Below are 23,637 nucleotides of genomic sequence, written 5' to 3'. Positions count from 1 at the left end.
TTACTTAATATAAGCTGGTGTCCACCTATCTGTTTGTAAACTGGACCTGGGCTTTTCATCACTAAGATCACGGCAGTCTTTGCTTGGATGTGAGGGTATGGGAATGACTCTGAGGATGATACTCAGGAACCAAACTCTTGAGCTGATCCAATCCCCGATATCCGGGGAGTAGCCCGGCTAGCTCAGTCGGTAGAGCATGAGACTCTTAATCTCAGGGTCGTGGGTTCGAGCCCCACGTTGGGCGCTTTGAAAGTTTTCTTTTTTCTTTTCCTACCATATCCGGAGAAGTAGTTCATAAGTGTTACTTAATTTAAAAGAAATAAATCCATTAGTTTGAATTTATTAAAACAGAAACATTTCAATATGTGTTTGTGAAATACCAAACCGCGAGTGGTAAATTCTTACTATGTCTTTAAGCTGTGCTTCACACGTGGTTTAGATATGGATCCCAAAGGTTGATCCTGTTCATCTGTTTCTCCCACTGAAAATGCTACATGCAGATGAACAACATCAACCTTTTGTGATTTATTTACCTGAATGATTGAGTATGCATCAAGATGTTTGAATTCAAAATACATCTCAAGCAGTTACATGCAGGATACCTTTCCTTGTCTCAGTGTTTCTGATTCCAGCTCTCCCCCGTTGCATTACAAACATCTATAATCTTCTATTTTAAGTAAGGCTGGAATAAAATGAGACGTCCCTGGGTGGGCTCGAACCACCAACCTTTCGGTTAACAGCCGAACGCGCTAACCGATTGCGCCACAGAGACGACATGGCACAGCCCTCGTCGTTTCCCTCCGCCGGTTGTTGAGCGCACACACAGCAATACTGTGTCAAAGCCAGTGCGGGGTTACGTATTGTCTCTGTGGCGCAATCGGTTTGCGCGTTCGACTACTAACGAAAGGTTGGTGGTTCGAGCCCACTCAGGGACGATGACTATTCCCTGTTTTTGTGACAAGACAAGCAAACACGGGAAAATAAAAATGGAGGAAGGCCACAAGCGCTCAAGTGAGGGGGATGGGCAGCAGCAGAAAGGGAAGGCAGGAGACTGCAGTTTCTCTGTACTTACTGTTCAAATTTAAAACTGGCAACTCACACTGGATAGTAAAAGCAGAAATACAGTATTTCTGTAATTGTAGAGTAATTATCTATATTGTGAATAATGTTTTACAAGGGGGGAAAAGGGTGGGGGTCCAGAAATTACTACAAAGCTTTGTAAAGTTGCATTAACCCAAAGACATGAAGAAAAAGAAAGAAAAAACAACAAAAAAACTTGCCGTCCCTGGGTGGGCTCGAACCACCAACCTTTCGGTTAACAGCCGAACGCGCTAACCGATTGCGCCACAGAGACTACATGGAAGAGAACACGGAGGGACTAATTTTGAAAGTTACAAGGGGTAGTACATAGCTTTTTTTTAATATTCTTCAGTTTTTTCAAACATGGAAGACAGATCATGCTGTCAATGAAGAAAAAAAAATTCAGGTGATGACACCTGGGATTGAAAATGTTGCGCCCAACGTGGGGCTCGAACCCACGACCCTGAGATTAAGAGTCTCATGCTCTACCGACTGAGCTAGCCGGGCTAATGATTATTGACACAGTAGACTAAGTTTTATGAATTTACACATGGATAGTGTGTTTATGCATGTGTTTATCCATGTGCTGCCATTCCTTCCAATCACGCCCATCCAAGTTTCACTGTAGTTGCCCATGTGAACATTGAAGTCTTCCAGTAGAACAACAGTCACCAGATGAGGTGCTCTCCAGCACCCCACTCAGTTACTCCAAGAAGGCTGGGTACTCTGAACTGTTGTTTGGCGCATAAGTACTAACAACAGTCAGGACCCATTTCCCAACCCGAAGGCGGAGGTAAGTGACCCTCTTGTCCACTTTTGAAATGCGCTGTTAAAAAAAGGGACCACTGTGATCCGTTAACATCTTTTGCAGTGACATCTCTGCTTTTAAGATTAGGCTTAAAACTTTCCTTTTTTGCTAAAGCATATAGTTAGGGCTGGATCAGGTGATCCTGAATCCTCCCTTAGTTATGCTGCAATAGACGTAGGCTGCGGGGGATTCCCATGATGCATTGAGTTTTTCCTTTCCAGTTACCTTTCTCACTCACTATGTATTAATAAACCTCTCTGCATTGAATCGTACCTGCTATTAATCTCTGTCTCTCTTCCACAGCGTGTCTTTATCCTGTTTGCCTTCTGCCATCTGCAGCGACCGGCTGCCCCTCCCTGAGCCTGCTTCTGCCGGAGTTTTCTTCCCGTTAAAAGGGAGTTTTTCCTTCCCACTGTCGCCAAAGTGCCTGCTCATAGGGGGTGAAATTATTGCTGTGTTTTTCTCTATATCTATTATTGTAGGATCTACTGTACAATATAAAGCGCCTTGAGGTGACTGTTGTTGTGATTTAACGCTATATAAATAAAATTGAATTGACATGTTTTTAAATCATATTTATCATTGTTGTTATCAGTGTTTTTCTTCTTCCTTGTCTGTTTTGATATAACGTGTAATGTTATGTAAGATGCAAGGTGTCTTAAGCCATGATTGTTTATTAAAGTATATGATAAATGCTTTCAAATGCCTTTGTTATTAGCTTTTGACGTTTTCCACTAATCTGTTCTCAAATTTAAAATTTACACGTGTGAAAGGTCAAATTTTAGTGTATCACGCCAATTTAACGTGACTGTAAAAGCTAGCTAAAACTGCAAGTTTACGGTGTCGCATCTACGTGGCAGCCTTCAGTCACCAGTTATTAACCTGACATTAACATTAGCATTGTTTTCCAACAAACTCTAAACAGTTCAACTGAAACACGTCACTAAATTCTTCTATGTTCTCCATAATCCTACCTTAAGGTTTGGCTTGATGTTACAAGTTAACTCCGCTAGCTGGCTGAAAACTCAAACTTGAGCTTACCGACTTTCACGCGCTCGGTGCGGGTGTTTATTTGCCATACAGGAAATAAACAACAAATACAAAATAATAATAAAAGAAAGGTAGGGGAAACCACTTCACCTTGGTTAATAATTTATTTGTTTAACAAGGTTTAACGACACTTAATAACAGGCTGACACCTTCTCATCAAGCACGTTTTCCTCTGTTCGCGGAGGAGGATTAATGCAAGGGTACAGCATGGTAAAGAGTCCTAAACCACGTCTTTTGCGAAATATTGTCCGGGGACCACCACCGGCCAGAGGGCCACTTTGGATCCGCCCGGCCATGTCATAAATAAAAGCAGCATAATGTTATTGAATGGCAAAGCAAATGACTGCACGTGCGCACCAAGGTTTAACTTGTTTACCACAGAAAGCGTGCAACATGTCACGATTCCTCTGTGCATCAGCTAAGTATGTTTTCTTTATGGTGTGCATTTTAATTATCTGTAATCCTGTCTGCGCCTTTTAACATCAGTCCAGTGACTAAATGGTCTTGGGAAGATGACCGTCTCTGATGCTCCACATGAAGCATACAGGACCAATACAATGCAGTGAAATGAAGTAGTAGTGCTAATAAACTGGGGTTTTAGGACAGTGGGTCAGTACTACTAACTAACATTTGTTTGTTTGGTTTAAGTTTGGCCGGCAGCTGTGATGTTTGAAGACATATCTTTTAATAAAACCAAGTTAAATCAAGCGATGTAATATGTATCTGCAATAAAAACACATTATCTTCAGAGTCAGGGACAGAACTTCATTTAGAGTTTGCCCATGCGCAGAAAGCACTGCCAGATGGCGCTATCCGCTACAGTAAACCCCGAGGATGAAAGAGGAGACTGGGAGTGTTTTACAGCCAGCTTTGACTGTCACTCTTTTGCAGCACATAGAGTAGAGAGGAACGTTTCTGCTTTTGCACCACCGCCTTTTTCGCTTTTGTAAAATATAGACTTGGAAGCGCAACACCCGCAGCCGCACCACGTGACCAAATGCGGAAATCATCCGACTGAGGAAAGTAGAACAGGAGGCGAGAGGTGAGGGTTTGGTGCCCGCCTGATTTTCAGAGGCTGTTGCTGCTGCTGCTGCTACGTGTTTCGGAGAAGGTTTCCACTTAACCCCACGGTTAAATGTACGATTTCCGTATGGTGTGAGTAAAGGTAAGCAACAAGGAAGCAAAACAAAAGAAAGCCCCGACCGTTTGTGAAACGCGGTAACTTTTTAAGAGGAAAGCAACAAACCACCTGGCTGGTTGGCTGGATGAGGAGGGAGTCTTTGTGTAGACAGACGTGCAATTGTAGTAATTGTCGATGCTGCACGCTTTACTCACTGTGACGACTGTGTGATAATTCTAGTGTTACTACAAAGAAGTGCACCAGAGAAACTAACAGAGCCCTTTATTTGTGACCTCACCTCTGCACATTTAGCTCCTAATGCTTCATGTTTCGTGCAAAAGTAATTCTTGCTTCTTCTTCCACTTGTACTTTCTTTGTTGCTCTGCAGGAAAAGCTCGGGGAAAAACCAGCATGGCTGTGACTGAGTTTGGGTGTAAGAGTTTTAATGGTCTGCATTTAAAGCTGTATTCATAAAGCAACATAAAATCCATCAGCACAAATTTAGATGCTAGTGGTGCCTTTAAAAGTGATTAAATGAGACTTGACAGAGTCTTTGAAAGCTTCTGAGAGGTTAAAAAAAGAGTAGTCCTTTGAATAACTCGTACAAACACATAAAAGCTTAAGAAAATATCACTCACTGCCAGCTAAGCTGTCTCATATTTCAAATACCAATGTGGATTTGGCAAAACCAAAAACAAAACCAGTACCTAAATGTTCCCTAAATCAAGCGTACATTCACTTCATAATTCATGCATCAGTGTGATTTTGTGCTGTGGTGGCTTCCACGTGCAGCAAAAAGTGTGAGCGAGGTCCACAACTTCGGTTACGTAATAGTGTAGTCAGGACATGCTAACTATAAATATGTTATGGTTCCCGTTGCTGCCAGTTTGTGCCTGTTTTACAGGGTGCAAATCACCTCCTTAAAATAACAAGTACCTGTTGCTGCTCTCTGTGGCATCTGCAGTTTTAATTTATGGGCCGTGGTGCAGAGCTGTGACAGCATTGACGGTGACAAAGCCTGGCTGGGCTTAGTGGTTTAAATGAGGGGTCATGCATATAAATGAGGTTTGCCCTTTGAAGAAACAAGGCCTTGCAATTTCACAGGTTGAGTCAGTGTGGAAATACAGCAACAGGTGATGAGCCACAAAATTAAAACTGCTGAAGCAAATGGCATTGATTTATGTTATTGCAAGACAGTCTTTTGCAGGGAAAGTCTGGGGTTTATATGGATGTTACTTAACACCTACTAGGGCTGTGCGATATGACCAAAATCTCATATCCCGATATTAAGACATCTATGGTCCGATAACGATATAAATCACAAAAATGTAACATTTTCTGTAAATTCTGTGAATCTCGGGCAGCTCGACTTGCGGGAAGTGTTTCCAGCTGCACGTCGCGTACCTGGAGTCGATTGTTTTAGCTGATGCATGAAACTACATTTTTAGACATAAGTTGTAATGGCCGCCGTTTTCTTTGTGAGTATTTATTACACAGCGTGCTGCGGGGAAAAGCCTGTTCTAACGTTTGAGTCTTAAGTTTATTTTTTAGCACCTGACGGCTCTTTTTTGCTTCTCATTCGTAAACACTGCATCTTTCACATGATTCAGTTTATTTTGAAAAGTCTCAACAGGATCTTGAGCTTTATTGTGAAAGGGTTATGTGGAACATAAACAAGCGGACACGGTGGTTTTACCGTCATTGTTGCTAACTACAAAGCATAAAAACAAATGCTTGTCTGTCTGTAGTGTGGTTATATTAAATGTAAGAGAAAGAGGGAACTTTAAGAAATTAATATAGCCACTACAGTGACCATCAAAACAATAAAAAATATTGCCATAAACAGTTTATTTTGTGACACCACGAAACAAACTATAGTGTAAAATGAAACAATAGAAGTTTTTATATCGTCATCCGATATCGTTATATGAACAGCCCTAACACCTACCTAAACATTGCTGTAGACCACCCACATGTTTACTGCTGCGAATATTGTCAGTATTTAGTAACTTTGTGTAATTAACAGTGACATTTGTTTTCTTAGCCCCACCTGCCATGAATGCGTGACATTGTATAGCATTGCATTGTCCTACTTGCCTTGCTTAGAAACACATTTATAAAGAATCCAGTACCCCCAAGTTTTAAGCAAATAGCAGTAACTCTTTAGCAGCTCTCTTTGAAATCCCAGCGTATTGCAGAAGAAAAAGATCATGTAATTTATTGCAATCTGGGATCTGTTTTTGCAGGTTTTAAACAAAATGACTGTGAGCATAACAAAATTATATACTAGTCAAATTAAAACTTGTGAACTTTGTGATTGCAGAACAGTGAAGTGAAACAGTGCAAGGAATGCAGTGTTAGTCATATGGTCTGACAGGTTGTGACCAAGTCAACAATTTAGTCACATATCTGAAACTTGTCACAGCAGGATGTCCTTAATAATTAGTCATTAGGCAGGAAAACTATGCACGGTTTGAGTGCAGTAGGTCAAACTGGAGTAAAGAAGATGCTCTGAACGCTTACAGATATTAACAACAGTCTTACAGCAGGTTAAAGAATAATCTGACCATTCACATTTTTTCCCCTATGCTTTGTTTAAAACCTTCCCAGTTGTGCTCCACCACGACAAAAACACAAGTATAAACCTAGAATAAGCTATATGTTGTGGTATTTTACGTGACACAGATCACCCGACACATCCATGTAAACACTTTTTAACCTTGTAAAATGTTGTGTATCTATCCAATCATATATACCTAATGTGTCACCACCCTGATTCTACAGCTCAAAGTGTGCACATATGAATCCCATCAGTGGCTTTCTAATCTTAGCGACCCATTTAGGTGCTTGAAACAGGACTGGTATTTTGCCCCACTAAAAGTGGATCATTGTCTGATTTCTGCAGCACTCTCAGTGGATGTGACACTGTAAAATTTCTGTTCCAGGCTGTTACACCCTTACCTCACCATTTGCAGCAAGAAAAATGTCGAGTCTGGCATTGGTCCTCACTTGGTCCACTTTTATTTCTCCCTTTGGCTAAAAAAGCAGGAAGTGCAAAGCAAGTGGGATTCTTGGGGTCATTCGTCTCACAGACCTCATTGGTTCCTTTAGAAATTATTTAAAGGGACTTAGCGAAGGTCAGACTTGGCAAATCTTTTATTTTGGACAGGAACCTTTACTAGGGCTGATTAAATGTCAGCAGCATTTGTTTTTTGACAATTCCAAACTGGAATACGATTTTTTTTCTGTTAAAAATGGGCAAAAAAAAGCATTTAACATGCACGTGAGCTGCATGCATGCGAGTCATTTTTCTGTCTGAGCTGAGATTAGTTATTATCATGACATAAAGAGTCTCAAATTAATGAGCTTAAATTTTCTTGCAGCCTGGTGGAACAAACCTGTGGACCATCTCAACTGACCCCTGATGTCTTAGAAGTAAAACTTTTAAAAAATGAATAAAAGCTGTAGCTTCAGCAGGGCGCTTGTGATGTGAAAGGAGACACACACGTTTTTTCTTAAATCTGTAAACAAATCATGCTACATGTCACCTGTTACTGCACTAACTCTGTTCTGGAGCTTTAAGAAGTTAACAGTGTAGCAGCACAAGATCCAGTTTTCAACCAGTTTCGGGCTCGAGTGACCCTCCAGCTCACAGAAGGTTTTCAGAGCAGATTGGCAAGTACAATTCACTGCACAATCTGATATCTTGGTGTTTCGATTATCATAATTAATCTGCTCCAGGTTCAACATCGCAAGTGACCAGTCGCATTGCTGTGATGTCATAGTTGTTGAATGTAGAAACACCATCACAGCAAAAACTAACCTTGACCCTGTTGGTGTTTGTTTTTTCCTGAGTAGACATTGGCAGGTTTCTTTCCACGTCACAATACTGTGACATCGCAACAATGTGATTGATTTCTGGCCGTGTTAGCCTGGACCAACATTAATTATGATGATCCAGGAACAACAGCAACACAAGTCAGTACACCTACTATCACCAGCTGCAGCACAAAATTGGATATATTTTCGAGCTGTGGGGTGAGCCTTGGAACACTTTCCCGATGAGGCTTCTTGTCGAGAGACAGGAAGAGCCCGTGCTATCTGGTAAGAGGTAGTTGAACCTTCAAAATAAGAGCACAGGGCTTGTCCGATAGTTTGATTGTGTCACCTCAGACAGACGAAAGCAAATAAATAAATCAGTTAATATTCTTGGTGGTATTATGAGTACTGCTGTATGTATGTACAATTATGTGCACGTAAATAACAAATATTAGCCGAGCTTTTTTTCCCCTTGGTGATGTGGGTCTCTACTGTGATGACATTGACACTTAAGTAAATTACACAGACCATTGGAGAAAATGGTTTCATATTGATGGTTTGTATCTGTGACTGCTTGTTTTCAATCCATTCATGTGCTATAATATATGAATGTACTGTATCAAGCATTTAGGTTTATTATTGTCAGACTGACACAGAAAAACCAACATTTTCTACCAGAGTTTTTGTTTTTTAGATCAACGGCTCAGGCTTATTTTAAAGTAATCGGTCCTATCTACTCCAATTTATGGATTTCAACATTTCTTTCTTTTTGGTTGTTTCACTGTTTACTGTACCAAAGTCATTGTTGCACTACCCTGCTCTGAACTTACTACAGTAAAAATAAAACATGTTCACTGTCACCATTTAGTGTTTCCTCAGTGAGAAAACTCATCAAGGTTTGTGCTCACAGGGGGAAAAAACCTCTTCCACGTCCTCTCTTGAAATATAAAGAGAAAAAAGTTTCAAAATGATGTATGAAGATGTGCGTGGGTGTGAGAGAGAATATTATTGTATAATGAGAATAAAGGCTTTCAATTCAATTTCAATTCAATTTTTTTCTGTAACGTAGGCCTAAAAAGGTAAAGTGTTAAAGCAACGAGGGAACTTTTTTTAGCATTGTTTTTTTTTTTTAAAGTGGCACTCACGTGCTTCCATACTTTTCATAAAACATCCTTTTGTACTAATAATAGCATTAGCTGATCCAAATCTTAAGACCCGACTTAACTTAAAAATTGTGTCACCAGATCAAATAATTGGATGCACTACAAATCCCACTTCTAAAAACTTTCTATAGCAATGTCACAAGTTCTTGCACCTGTTGGTTAAAATTATTTAAAGCTGCTGCTTGTCGAACTCTGTCAGACCTGCTGGTTATTGTTGTATAAGCAGCAGTACTGCCTGAAAATAAGACTGCTATCTTTGAGTGTTATTGTAGTAGTATATTAAATAGACCTGCATGCTATGTCTTTCATGTACTGGCTATGACTACCTTGTGCTGCACTGTACTTTGCATAAATATAGTTAAATGTAAATGGCCTGTATTTGTATAGCGCTTTTACTAGTCCCGCCTAGGGACCCCAAAGCGCTTTACACGTCCAGTCATCCACCCATTCACTCTCTGGTGGAGGCAAGCTACAGTTGTAGCCACAGCTGCCCTGGGGCAGACTGACAGAAGCGAGGCTGCCATATCGCGCCATCGGCCCTTCTGGCCAACACCAGTAGGCGGTAGGTGAAGTGTCTTGCCCAAGGACACAACGACTGAGACTGTCCGAACCGGGGCTCGAACCGGCAACCTTCCGATTACAAGGCGAACTCCCAACTCTTGAGCCACGATCGCCCTAAAGTTTAAGTTAAAGTTTCTCCGTGCTTATAAGAAGAGTAGTAATGAAGATTTTCCATCTGTGCGAAGCCCACTGGCAGCAGCAGCCTCAGCCCCTAGCTAATCCTCTTAGACTGTTTTGTTGTTTTCCTTAATTGAAGTCTCTGTCGGGAGTCTCTGGTTCTCCTGGCTTGACTAGTACAGGACAGCTGTGCTCTCAGCTGAAATACACGCTAACAGGGGGTTGAGGATTTAGGAACAAACACAGGGAGTCCAGCCATTATTTCCCTGTTTTTACTTTTCGCTCATGTAAATTTTTGTAAATCTTCCTCCTGTTTTCTGTTGTCACCCCCTTGTGTGATTGCTTCCTAACTTCTTAACTTTCCTTTTTTTTTCCTTTTTTTTTTTGCAGAGTTGTTTTGAGGTCGGACTGCTGAGATGACAAGGCTGTGACCGTGTGTGACTAAGTGTGTCTGTATTGGACTCATTCCTGTGAGATGGCTACTGCAAAAAAAAGTGAGTGTATACTGTTGTATGCATTCTTTAAAAGTACTTCTAAGTCATTCTGTAGTAATGTGCCAGATGATGGTGTGATTGCCTGCAATTTTTAGAAACAGGAAATGCCCACTCTAAACTGGTGAGACAGACAGACAAACAGCAACGGCTGTAATATTCAACATATAGGCAGCCCACACTAACCCGAGATTCGAATGTTTTTGTTTTTTTAAGTTCTACTGAATAACTCAGTCGTGTGGCAACAGACTGCAAAAATAATTTGCATAAAGTTATTTGGGAAGGGGGGAGGTACTGAAAGAGGAAACCAGTTTGCTGATACATTTGGTACAGGAAATCACGCACAGTCATGTGAAAAACTGAGTACACACAAGTTCTAAGTTGTAGATTTGCTGCTGTACGTGTTGTGTGACTCACTTTGGGCTAAGCGTTAGCTGTCACACAGACGGCCTCACATTTTGTTCTAGAATACGTTGGTATATAGAGAAGTGCATGGTCAACTCGGTGATTGCAAGGTGTCCGGGTCCTGTGACTGAAAATCAAGCCCAAATCATCATGCCTCCACTACCATGCTGACATTTGTTATGCGGTGTTTGTGCTGTGTATGTTTGGTTTTCTCCTAACGTGGTGCTGTGTATTATGGCCAAACATTTCCACTTTGTCATATCTGTCCAAAACACATTTTTCTGTAATTCCTGTTCAGATGCTACAGCCGAGTTGGCTTATTCTTTTTAGAGAGATGATGCTTTTTCTTGCTAACCCCTCCAAACAAGCCATACTTGTTAAGTCTTTGTCTAATATGATGAACTTTAACTTTTTCATGCACTTTAACATTTAACAAGCCACTGAGACCTGTAATGTTTGAGATGTCGCACTTGTTGTTTTTTCTGAGCAGGTTCTCTGAGCGTTACATGGTCAGACCATGAGGCTAATTTGCTTACATTGTGGCTTTGTGTTAAAATACACCTGAGTGCTCCAGACCAGCAGACTGCCAAAACTTCTGCTTTTATAGAGGTGCTCACAGTTGCTGATGATCAGTTAATCAAACTGATTTGATTAGGAGTATCTAAACTGCTACTTACCCTCTTAAGTAAGGGGTAAGTAAGGGTTTGTTTTTCACAGGAAAGGATAGGAAAGGAAATGATGAGTAGTCATGTGAAACTTTCATTTTCACATTACTATATATAGATGCGTAAAAACAAACAAACAAAAAAAAAACAGTTTTACTCATCTGGGGCATGAGCTACAGTTTCAGATGCTTCATATTTGGCTAACTGACATAGCAATTCTTCTGCATTCATTGTTTATTAGAAGGTAAACGAAAGAAAAAAAATAGAGTAACCAATTCCCTGTTAGAATTCATGATGACGCATAACCACAGATTAACCATTTCAGCCATGACACAGCCTGACTTATGAATTATGTTTATCTCTATGAAAACTTAATCTCCTTCCCAGTAGTTATGGATACTTGTTGCCTTCACAGACCACTTTGCAGACCTTTGTTAGGTTCACTGATGGCTGGTTTTACAGGGTTTGGATTGGCTCAGATATCACAGGAACAGTGTCTCTTAGAAGTTGTTACCTTCAGTACAATAAAAGTATTTTATAATAAGCAGTAAAAATTTTACTGTGGAGATTTCAGTCATTTTCTTTTGTCCTTTGACCATTGCCGTGTGCGAGTATCTGTGGTAATCTGTAACACACAAAATGTTATTGTTGTTGCTTGTTTTTTAAAAATCTTTTCCCAGGAGGATTTTGTAAATTACTGTGCGCTCTCATCTGCTGCATATCAGCGGTATCGGTCTCCCTCAGTTGTCTTCATATGAAATTATATATTTGTTGTAGCTTGGACCACTTTATGGGCTTGGACACGTCTGTGTTACTTAGGGCCGAGGTCAGTGGATGTAAAGGCGACAGAAAAGAAGCTAAAAGAAGACAGGAAGACATAGATGAGTGTGTGTGATCTCACTTTAACCATGCCCAGCAGTGTGCTGAAAGCAAAATTGAAGTTTTTTTTTCCTCTTCTCCCCACAAAGAGTGCTACTAAACGTGGTAATATAACCAAATGTGAGAGTCTCAGGTGGGTCTTTTCAGAGTTGTTACCAAATATTGAAGCTTGCAGTTTGTTGGTGTGATGTTAACAGTAGACACTGGTAATATTTTTTATCTTTTTATTAACTGCAGTTTTTTTCATTAATAACAGCTGATTGTTTTTTGGGGGTTTTTTTTGCAATTTTTGGAGGTAATGATATTTTATGTCCAGTCTGCAAACACTGGACTTGATTCCTAAACCCACCAGGATTAGACTGATAGGCTAACCGACTACAGTAATATTCAGCAAAGCAGAAAGGGACATGCTGACAGGCAGATTAGTGGAAGGACATAAGTAGATGTATATTAATCTGAAATAAGTAGGGCCGCGTGTTAATTTGTGTGTACACATTCTTTTTTTGTGCTAACTCGGGGATATGAGACCAGTCTAAACAGTGCCAGCTCTCAGTATTGTGATAATGATAGGGTTAGGGTTTGGCTCAGATCTGCGCCTTTGATGCAGTTCTTGTATGTGAAAGTACATCAAATACACACAAAATGCTTGTGTTAAAGAGGTTATCTGTAAATAGGTTTTCAGTCTAATGCAACTTAAATATATAAAATCAAAGGTTAATTTATTAAAATAATTCATCATTAAGAAAAATGTGCTTGGTCTAGTAAATTTCATTTGACCAGATTAAATTAAATGTAAGTACATTGTACTTATGTAATAAAAATTATATGTTGAATAACTTAAAGTCGGCAATCTGGGCAGATATATTTTTTTGAGTGTCTTTAACCAGGGGTTAAAGCGGGATTTGGACAGCTCTAACAGCAGCTCAGATAACAACCATAGATATATATTTGTTTGTCTTAGTGGCTTTGTTAGATTTGTTTTGTTTGTGTAGAGGCTGCGTGATCTGCTGACCTTTTTTTTGCTGCTGTGGCTTATGTTTATGGATCTTTGTGGATTTAGGCAGCTGCCTTGTATAATATATCAGCAGATATTACTCAGGCTGGGACACTAGCTTGAGTGATATCTGCCTAGCTGTAGTATGAAATTGGAATTTGAGTGAAAACCCTGACCTAACCAAACAGTGAGCCTGGTTACTACTGCAAATAAAAAAAAAAAACTTTAACAGGCTTCATGTATAATGTTTACCCCACATAGCCTGTACTTAGGTGCGCCGTCCAAGTGTACTAACAGCTAGTCAAATTTCAATGACTCATTTTTTTTCCATCTGTGATAACAGTATCATCCGTGATTGATTTGTTTGTGTAAAAACCTCTCGTTCTTTCTTTGAACTCCTAACTGGCTCACCAGCTAGTAGCAAACACTCATCTTTATCCATCCTCCTTTAACAAATAAAAAAAAATAAAATAACCTATGACTTATTTATTACTAATTCTATTTATTGCAGCTTTCAGTTTCTTTAAGATGATTATGCTTAATTTGCTGAGAAGTCATTGCCCATTAAAAGTCTTCTTCAATCATCCCCTTGTGTCCTTTGAACTCAGCCGATCTGCTCTTTCATTGAATTGTATTTCTAATTATTGTTCTTTACATTTTGCATTTGTGAGACCATGTTTCACACCCCCAAAATATTAGTAGGGACGTAAAAATATCAGTGGTAAATCTTAACTGTAGTAACAACCAGGGCTGGGCCATATCATATCATATCATATGGTCAGTGATAATAATAGTATAAATATAATATAAAAAAATGTCATATCATTGCTATAGCGATGCTATACAAGCCCGGGCGTGTCTGAAAACACTGTGCCAGGCTCCAAACATTTAGTATCTAAAAATGAAGGTACTCTAGAAACCTCCAACAAAGCAGAGTCCTTCAAAATAGATGAGAAAACCAACCCCACCAAATGTGGAAGCAACACACTTATTTTACCACACCGCTGAGTGAAACCAGGCTATAAAAACAGCAAACACTTGCATGTTTAAAGTCTCTTTTATTCCTTATTGTGAAGCTCAATTTGAACTTCAGCAAGTCATTATTAGTATATATGCCTAAATGCATTGAGTTGCTGCAAGATAATTGGCTGATTACATATTTACAATACTGAGCAGTTGAACAAATGTATCTTATAAAGTGGCCAGCGAGTGGATCTGTAAATACACATGTAGCGTCATGGTCATTTGTTAGTTTCTGAGCAAAACATTACAGCTGTTAAATTTACAACTCATGCCATTATTTTTTTTTCTTAAACTGCTAATTTTTCCACATGGAGTCAAAGTTCAGGTAGACTCGCTGTAGATAAAAGCACATTTCTTAATCAGACTTTTCAAGCTATAGCATATCCTTTTGACTGTGAAAGGCTGCTTTACTGCAAAAAGTCTGCCTTTACATGAGTAATTACTCTCCCATGAAGCCCTATTTTATGAACTTCAAGGCTTCACTCAAAAAGCCTTATAGCAGGGTGAAAAACTTTAAGTGCTCTCATCACGTGATTTAGATGATTATAGTAAAGCTTAATATTTGATAGAGAGCTACGTCTTCTCAGAAAGAAAGAAAAAATGCATACATATTATTGCTGAAGTTTAATTTATGCGTGGTGATCATTATATCATTGTATCCACTCACCTTCTATTTGAATAAAAAAGGAAAAAGAGAGCCCTAGGCTCTATTTTTTAAATGTTATTGAGTTTCCCACGTATATTGGTACTCTATACTCCAAAATAAGATACAAGAAATGTCTAGTAGATGTTAAAAGATTTGTTCTTGATCAGTATAAAGCATTACTCCTACAGGAGCTGATGAATTTAAGCTTATAGCTTATTCAGAAATGCATTTGTAATGAGGATATCAGATAAAACCTCTCTGACCTCTGGGTGTCTTCAATAAAGGTAAAAAGAAAATGCGCAGATAAATTATGAACTAATTAAATTATTAAAAGGTTTTTGTAAAAAACAAACAAAAAAAATCACGTAAGTTAAAAAAACAAACAGGTTTAATAACGGTGACTCACCTGAATCCAAAAACTTAAGGTCCATCACTCAGAGGTTATTCAGTTTCTTGCATTTGGACCTGCTACAGCATTTTTTTGTTTATTTATTTATTTTTTGTAGATATAGGTTTCATGTGTGTTATTGGTTATAAATGATGGTTTATCTCAATTTGATCTTCATTGTCAATTGAGACAATCCCAGTAGCTGCACACTCCCCAGTCCTATATGAACTGCTCCAAATGTAAAGATACGCCTTTTAATTGTGACGTTATAATGTGACTTTGAAGTGTTGACGTATTTAAAATGTAGTATACATCAATAATTTCTTTTATTTGAACAGGATTTAAAATTGAGGATTTTTTGTCACAGATTTATTCTATTTTTTTCTTTGCCTAAACTAATTACCCTAAACATGAAACAAGTAGTATTCCTTTTATCATTAGTGTATTTTTATAGTAACATTGAGAACTGAATGAGCACATTTACGGTGCTGAAAAATGTTTGAAAGTCAAATACCTGATGCCAAACACTGTGCTCCTAAAATCAAATATGGAAGTATCAGGGTGAATATCGTGACTTGGGAAAGACTCATTATTAATACCGTGGTATGTGTTGAATTCATAAAAAGGCACAGATCAGATAACAAAACTCATTTTACGGATAATATTGACATACTCTGACTTTTCTCATCCTTTATCTGGAGACTTATAAGGTAGCGTTGTCTAGGATAACAAGGCTAATAAATTCAGTTTAAAGTTAGTTTACATTTTGCTTATCTTGTTTTAGAACTTCGAGTATGGGATATTGTTAATATTAAAAGGCTTCTTGTTGTTTTCTTTGATATAAAGAGCTTTGGATATGAAACCTCATTCCTCAGTTTCCAGTTCTTTCTACACAGTGATCCTGCACATATGGAACATGATGTAACTCCACAAACTCATTACTGTGACCCAGATTGCTGATAGCAAGCACTTCTAATCTCTAATATGAGTCTGAATAAAAGTTAAATGGAACTAGAGCGACAGTAATGCCTGTGCTTCGTGTAATGTAGCTGCTTGTGTGAGTACTAAAGGTAAATGTATCAGTCTTGTGCTATGAGTTTGAATACTGGATTGCACTGGAGAGCCACTTACGGTAGGCATGGTCACGTCGGGGCTTGTTTCTAAAAATATGTACTCATCGTTCTTACAGCAGACGTTTGTATCTATAAAAATAACTTATTGCTTTATTAATATTTTCAGTCATACTGCTACAGCTGGGATAGTCTTCAGGCCCCCCATGACCCTGACAAGGATAAGTGGAAGAGAATGGATGGATGGATGTTACAGTGATCTCTGCTGTTAGGGCCAACATAGCCAGCATTTTGCATAATGATGTCTGTGTATGTATATGTATTCCCCATGAGACCAAGGTTTAGGCCTAAAATGTCTGAAAATGCTTGTCTGCAGACAGTTTTTTTCTGTTGTTGGCTTTGAATGATGTCATGTATCCTTACATGGCTATGTCAGTCGTATAGCGCTTAATATGACCACAGAAGTTCCACCCACTTTCTTAAAACCTGCTGTTTGTTAAAGACAGCCAATTAGAGGAAGGTTTGCTCAAACGGAGAGGAGCTAAAAGAACTTGTGTCAGACACAAGATGAATTGAGGGGCTCCACCAAGTCCCACTAATAGATAAATGTGGATTATTTTAAACTGTAAATCATGCAAAACTACTCTAGTAGAGACTAGTTCCACATAAATCAGTCTCTTGAAACACTAGAGGGCTTCTGTTTAGAAAATGAACATTAGTCACTTTCTGAGAAAGTGCAACACTTTGGTGTAAAGATAAGTTATCAATACCAGTTTTGGTTACCATTAGTAGAGGCCAATCAGTTGAAGAACTACTGGAAAAAGATGAAAGAACATTTTCATATCTTTTGACTTCTTTACTTGTTAAGGCAAGACGTTTTAAAATGAATTCACCGTTGCCACTGAAAGGGAAGTAGCAGCTGCTGGCAACCTTTATTGACATTAACCTCCTTGCCCCAAAGAAAAAATTGATGTTTGCTCGGTGATTGCATTGAACTCTTTTGCTGTCTGAGGCAAATTAGTTAACAAGTTGTTGTGGCAACCAGCTGGTGTGCAACACCCTCAAACTCTGGACGATTGCGTTCGATAACAAGGTGATTGCACTGGTTGCCTGTTGGGAGCCAGGCTGCTTCCAAACAATGAAGACCTGACTTAGTGCAGTCACTCACAAACAGATCACAACAGAGTGCGATTAACTGGAGTAAGTCTGTGCTGATGAGTGCGACTGGTCTGCGATGTCTTACAATAGGGCACTTGACTAAATTGGTTCTCAAGTGGTTGTATTATGGTTATATTTCTTTATGTGTTTCTTTAAGTGCTTAAACTCCTGTAGTTAATTTGCCATCCTGCAGTGACTACATCACTATTTATAGAGGAATTTTAGTTTCAGATCTATGAGGTTTTACCGAGTATCTGAATATATCTAAAGGGTTTAATATGAATTAAATATGAATGATTTAATTGTACACAGCAACAAATTTGATATTTTCGCCCTGTTGTTAGAGTTAATTGACAGATTATTGCAAACATGAAATTACCAATTTGACCCCATACAGTCACAAACTGTAGACTGTCTCCTTGTTATTGCCATTTAATTTTGCCATCCAACCGTCCAAATTGTTGCAGTTCTAGTTCCTGTACCTTTCAAAGGCAACACGATTGCAAGTTCATTGCATGTTTTCTTTGATATTACCTAATGAATGTAGAATATATGTTTTTACTTTATTTCATTTCTTTTTACTGGCTCTGCTGCACATGCTGGCCTTTGGTTATTTTTACAGGAGCTAGCCTTAAACGAAAATTCTATTTGATTACTTTAACAAAAAAAAAAAAGTAGGTTTAGGTTGTGCTACATAATTAAATGAGCTGGATCAGTTATACCAGCGGTCCCCAAACCCCGGGCCTTGGACCGGTACCGGTCCATGAGTTGTTTGGTACCGGGCCGCGAGAGTTGAGGCTCAGGTGTGAAATGTATGGTTTTCAGGGTTTTTATCGGTTTTCAGCGTTATTTTGTTATCGTTTTTATCGTTCACTCGGTTTTCCTGGGTCTTTTCACGTGTGTTATGAATAAATCTTTTTTTTTTTCGGTACCGGTACTAGTTTTATTTTGTTGTATTTATCCGCGACACCCTAAAGGCCGGTCTGTGAAAATATTGTCGGGCATAAACCGGTCCATGGCGCAAAAAAGGTTGGAGACCGCTGAGTTATACCTTACACAAATTGAACCTGTGCATATTAATATGCTCACTTGTCAGTAAACTGGCTTTTATATAAATTTAGCTTATATTAAGCTGATATGTCTTTATTTTCAGATTACTATTGGTTTCCTGTTTCTGTGGGATAAGAGATTCATTATTTTGATTTAATCTGCTCTTCAAGATAAATGCTAGGATATTGCCTAGCTTCACTGTCTTAGATTGGTAATTAATTCAGATGCTATCAGCTTCACCAACTGTTGGCTTATTATAATTTGGCAGAGGATGTTTGACAAAAACCCTGTGCTTGAATTAAAGTAACATTTCTGGTCCAGATCTGAAGGGCAGGAAAACCCTCTGCCAGTAAATGTGAGGATAGTTTAACTTCAGACTTGACTTCAGAAAAAGAAATAAATCTCCCCAACTGTCAGTTTGGCAAGAAACAAAATGTGGTTTAAATTACTCTCTTGCACACCACGAATGAGAAAATGTATTAAAAAAGACATCAATATTCTGACTGCTGTAAATGAGCCTGGATTGGAGTGAGTGTGACTTTGGTGACATTTAGCTCACTAAATTAATAATGCTGATTCCAGATAGCTTTTCAGTGTGGTGGTGCATGGGCCTGTTACACTGTGACTCCGAACATAAACACACCTAAGCTAAAGAAGTAACCCAGCAAAGTTTGTTCCATGGTGAAGTAATGCTTTATGAAATCCAAGTTAGTTGTGGGCCTTGTTGTCAAACAGTCTTTGTTAGAGATTAAACAGAGATAAAACACAGTTTTAAAAATGACAACAACAACTTCCTTGAGAATATGTGTGAATGCTGCAGCAGAAGTAAAAGAGCTTGTATGAATTTGTGAATGAGATTGTATAGAGGGTTTTGAGTGCTCAAGTACAGCTAAAAAAGTGCTTAACAAGAACCAGTTCATTTACCATTACCATACAACTGTGCAGACAGAGGTTGGTTAAACAATGACACTATTGCAGATTGTATTACTTTGAAGTTGTATTTAATATTATGACATGTTGAATGATAAATAGAGAAAGTAAAGCTCTTTACATGCCATCTGAAGCACAGTATATCCATCTTAAGGTGTCAGAAACTGTTTAATTGAAATAAAAGTGGTTAAAAAATGTCCTACTTCAGCTAAAGCACTGACCTCCTTCTGGGATTCTTTGGAGAAAAGCTATCGATCAAGTAGTTCAAGTTCAACTCCTCAAACTCTTCAGATTTAGTGGCTATAAGTGACCGGCTGTGAGTGCGCCTCCTTGTTATCTTTAGAAACTAACATCTTGAATATTAACACAAAGGACCGTTATCCTTGCAAAGCACTGACAGGAAGCAGCAGATAGTCTTCACCGCATATAAAGCTAGTTTGGGCTGCTTCCTTATTCACAGCAGGTAGCTCCACATGTTTGAGTTGCAGATTTTTATTTTTTCATGCCAGGTCTCCTTCCTGATTCAACCTTGAAGGGAATTGTGTCTCCTCCTGGGACCGAGCTGGGGATCTTACGCTCATTAGAGCCCAACATACATTAGGAATATTTAAATATGTAAACCGTAATTAACTATCGTTTAACTCCACAGGAGTTTCAGAGGGCACCTCCAGTCTGCTAGCACCAATCATAGCACTGCTGCTCCACCGCTATGATTCGTCTTAATGCTGCAGACCTCGTGTGAACGTTACAAAACATACAGACATTCTTATAATCGTACTATATCGAAAATAAACAAAAAAAGCAAACTCCACCCTCTTTTCTTTTATGACCACCTCAGAGTTCTCTATTAACCAAACTCGCATGGCCTTGCACAGTGTTAGAGGATCACAGCATAGCTACAAGGACACACAACAGTTAACGGTCTTTAACCTGCATGCTCCCCAGTGATGCTGAACTGTGCCCACGTGAGATAAATACTGGTGATTATCTAGTGAATTGATGGAGTGGGCGTGATGTATGCTGACTCCCTCATACTCTATCACGGCAGCACCCGAAACCAAACTGAGTATTTCCAGCTTCTTGAGGGGACTATCTCCTGATTTTTGTCTACATGTTAAAATAGGGCATCTTAGGACAATTTCTTGACTTGATATCTCTGATATTGTGACTCACTCTCTGGAAGCTCATGTGTGATAACAACTGAGGGTTCAGACGTGCTCTCACACACTGCAGCATCACTTACTTAAAGTGTTTTTATGGGCAGTAGCATTCACGGTGGCTTAAAGGATATCGTCCTATTAATAGAGTATTTCATAGATATTTAAAAAGTTGCTTAGGTATATTCTTTGTACTATTTCTCCCTGTCTTGCTGTTTAGCCGGTGTTGAAAGGCTCTGGGAAGGAAATGCTTTGAAAGGGGCTCAAATTTATGGAGGATACCTTTGAACAAATTGTTTGTTTTTTCAGGGAATTATTATTTTTGTGGAGGGCGGTTTATTTGGAGAAGGATTTTCCATTCTCTCACACTGGAAATGAATGCCTGGGCAGAGGAAAAATAAATAAAAATGTGTCAGTGTGTCCTATGATAACACTAAAATCCAAGGCCAAATCAGAAGTTTAGATTGCAAACCTTTAACTCTTTTATTTTGACACTGAGGTAACAGTGAGATTCACATATAGGTGTCTGTAATGTGATATCACCCTGTTTATCCTGTGGGTAAAGATAGCTTTAAGACTCTGGGTATGTGTTTGGTGTCTTTGTCTCATGCTGCAAAATGAGCGTTGGCCCAGTCAGATGGTCACTTAAAAAAAAAAAATAGAAAAAAAATGTAAATATCTGAAGGGGATGAAATCTTTGTGCCTGATGTGTGTTTGTGTGTGCAGTTTCAAGGCTTTAAAGCACCCAGAGGGTGCATACTAGCAAAGCATGCGCATGAGTGATTGTGAAGTGCTCTCCAGCAACCCTCCATTACATCACTTAAAGGAAACAACCGGCTGCTTCATGTGTGTTGCATGCAGTGTGAATATTTGTACATAGCCGACCTTCAGCTGCTCTTCCGTCTTTCCTCTTCCTCAGGTTGTGCTAAGGCGGGAGGCGTGCGCTTCTCAGAGGAACCCCACGCTGCATCTTCACACGTTCATTTCGATGAAAAGCTACATGACTCCGTTGTCATGGTGACTCCAGAAGATGATGGCAACTTCTTGGTCAAGGTTAGTTTAACCTTGTAATAGTTTGACACTTATAGTTACTGAAGATTAAAGAGATGTCTTTTAATGTAGCTCAGTTTGATTTTAATTTTTTTAAACCTTTCTTTTTACCTTAACTGTTTTTATAACAAGTGCAGTCAAAAAGTTTCACAATTTGTTCCTTGAAAACCAAAAAACCCCCAAACAAAACCCACCACAGCTAAATTCCTCTTCAATGTCTTTTGCTTGTGAAGCACTGTGAGGCTTTAAGGACTTGACAGATTGTTTCCTTGACGTCTTGTTCAGACCACCAGCTGAGCACAAACGTGAACTTATTCTTCAAACCAATTTGACTTTTATACCAAGGACGATCGCTAATGATGAGAGCCGAGTCTCTGCCCGACTGTGGTGCAGGTTTTAGTGGAAGAGCCTACATCAGGTCAGGAGTCAGAGAAGTATGATTGTTGTTTATTTTTAAACATTCCTGGGTTGTGCACCGAAATTTCCCCCTGCAGAAGTTCAAGTTTCTGCTCTACCATCCTGACATGTCACATTTGATCCAAATGACCTGAAATATGGCCATGATCTTAGCTCATCACTGTGCCCTATTGCCAAATTTGGCTCTCTGCAACCTTCTTTTTCCTAAGATGAATTTCAAGTTGCTGATTAGACACAGAGGAGAAGATATGTGAACATGGGAATGGACTCTAGAGTATATCCAGATGTAGAAAAGAAGGTCAGAGTTGCACAAGGAGCTTTGAAGGCAATGACGGATGAATTTAAATCAAGTAAAGTTTTTCTTTAGCGTTTTTATCGGTGCAGTTGTAGAACAGTTTTATCTCACTTCCTGTGTCCTGCTAAAGAAGACCACTCTCCTCTATTGTATTGTCTGTATTAGTTGCAGTCAGACCACAGTCTCGCCTTACAGGAAGTCTAATATAAGATGCTATTTCTGACTGTCAGACTGCAGTTGAGGTAATTCACTTTACTCTGTGTTTCTCATCAGTTCTATATCATAGAACCCACGAATGGTGGTAAGAAAGCTAGCCTTTACTCATTTATATTAATTCCTCCAAAAAAAGTTAATAGTACTTCAATATATATAAAACAGTCAGTGATTAACATGCAAATGTGCAAACATGTGGATAAAATATTATTATCACTGTGCACTGAACAGTCTTATAGCAGCTGATATAAAGGACCTCCTGAGGTGATCAGACGTGCACTTTGGTGCAGTCAGTCTTTGACTGAAGGTGCTGCTGTTGATAACCTTCAGGCCACAGAGTGGGTGTGCAGGGTTGGTTATAGCTGATTTCAGCTTCAAGTGCATTCTTCTCTCGACTGCCTGCTGGGCTTTTTCAAGACCCGACTGCTGGGCCGTTCCTCTATAGGTTTGTCTACTGTTCCTCTCTGCTGTGCGGACAGCTTCTCCTCAGCAGGCCCCAACAAACAGCACTGGCCACCACCATATGGTAGACACACTGCACACCAAGTGATGGCAGATGTTCAGTGACCTTAGCCTCTGTAGAAAATAAAGTCACATTTGTCCTTTACTGCATACCGCCTCTGTATGGCTCTGTGGTTGACCACCACTTCCACTTAATTGCTTCAGATTGTTGTTAGTAATGAAGGAGGATTAATATGAATAAAATTATCTAGGGATTCATAATAAAAGTCAGTGATTATCAAAATCTTCAGGCAGGACAATTATTGACTGACCTCTGGCTGCTACATGTATTATATAAATGGAAGAAAAAATGTCTTACGCTGTCTCACCTTCAATGTAAGTGCCATGCTGTTGTTGTTTGGTGCTATAGATGACAGTACTGAGCGCTAAAATAATGAATAAAACCCCTTCTGTTCATCTGGACGTTGAGAGGGAGAAACATTTCATCACTCATCTAAGTGACTTCTTCAGTCTTCGGGATGATTGAGACTTTTTTCAGTTTTCACATGACACATTAGATCGATCAATCTATCTTATCAGTCTACAAAATAAAAAGCAGTGTGATTAGTGTAGACATAAAACAATGT

The 23,637-nt window shown here is 39.1% G+C and overlaps 1 protein-coding gene and 4 non-coding genes across 6 annotated transcripts in view; 2 read left to right on the top strand and 3 right to left on the bottom strand.

Annotated features, from left to right (window-relative positions):
- Nucleotides 1-171: 171 nt before the first annotated feature.
- trnak-cuu (transfer RNA lysine (anticodon CUU)) lies at nt 172-244 on the top strand. Its single transcript has one exon. It is a non-coding gene; the product is annotated as a tRNA-Lys (tRNA).
- Nucleotides 245-698: 454 nt separating this feature from the next.
- On the bottom strand, nt 699-772 carry trnan-guu (transfer RNA asparagine (anticodon GUU)). Its single transcript has one exon. It is a non-coding gene; the product is annotated as a tRNA-Asn (tRNA).
- Nucleotides 773-1,280: 508 nt separating this feature from the next.
- trnan-guu (transfer RNA asparagine (anticodon GUU)) lies at nt 1,281-1,354 on the bottom strand. Its single transcript has one exon. It is a non-coding gene; the product is annotated as a tRNA-Asn (tRNA).
- A 160-nt stretch (nt 1,355-1,514) lies between these two features.
- Nucleotides 1,515-1,587, bottom strand: trnak-cuu (transfer RNA lysine (anticodon CUU)). Its single transcript has one exon. It is a non-coding gene; the product is annotated as a tRNA-Lys (tRNA).
- A 2,206-nt stretch (nt 1,588-3,793) lies between these two features.
- adisspb (adipose secreted signaling protein b) overlaps nt 3,794-23,637 on the top strand; it is a 41,319-nt gene continuing 21,475 nt past the window's right edge. Inside the window, exons 1-3 of one of the 2 annotated variants that reach the window (XM_087836625.1) lie at nt 3,794-3,980; nt 10,109-10,212; nt 21,494-21,627. In XM_087836625.1, coding sequence (XP_087692751.1) covers nt 10,194-10,212; nt 21,494-21,627 — 153 coding nt within the window. In that variant the 5' untranslated portion in view covers nt 3,794-3,980; nt 10,109-10,193. Of the gene's footprint in view, nt 4,104-10,108; nt 10,213-21,493; nt 21,628-23,637 lie in introns of both variants that reach the window. The other variant, XM_087836618.1, reaches the window with a different exon arrangement.

The sequence above is a fragment of the Neolamprologus brichardi genome, chromosome 3 (assembly GCF_056152115.1).
Source record: "Neolamprologus brichardi isolate AB-2024 chromosome 3, ASM5615211v1, whole genome shotgun sequence".
Taxonomy (NCBI): Eukaryota; Metazoa; Chordata; class Actinopteri; order Cichliformes; family Cichlidae; genus Neolamprologus; species Neolamprologus brichardi.
The sequence above is the reverse complement of the archived record's forward strand: the minus strand, read 5'-3'. Positions and strand labels throughout refer to the sequence as shown.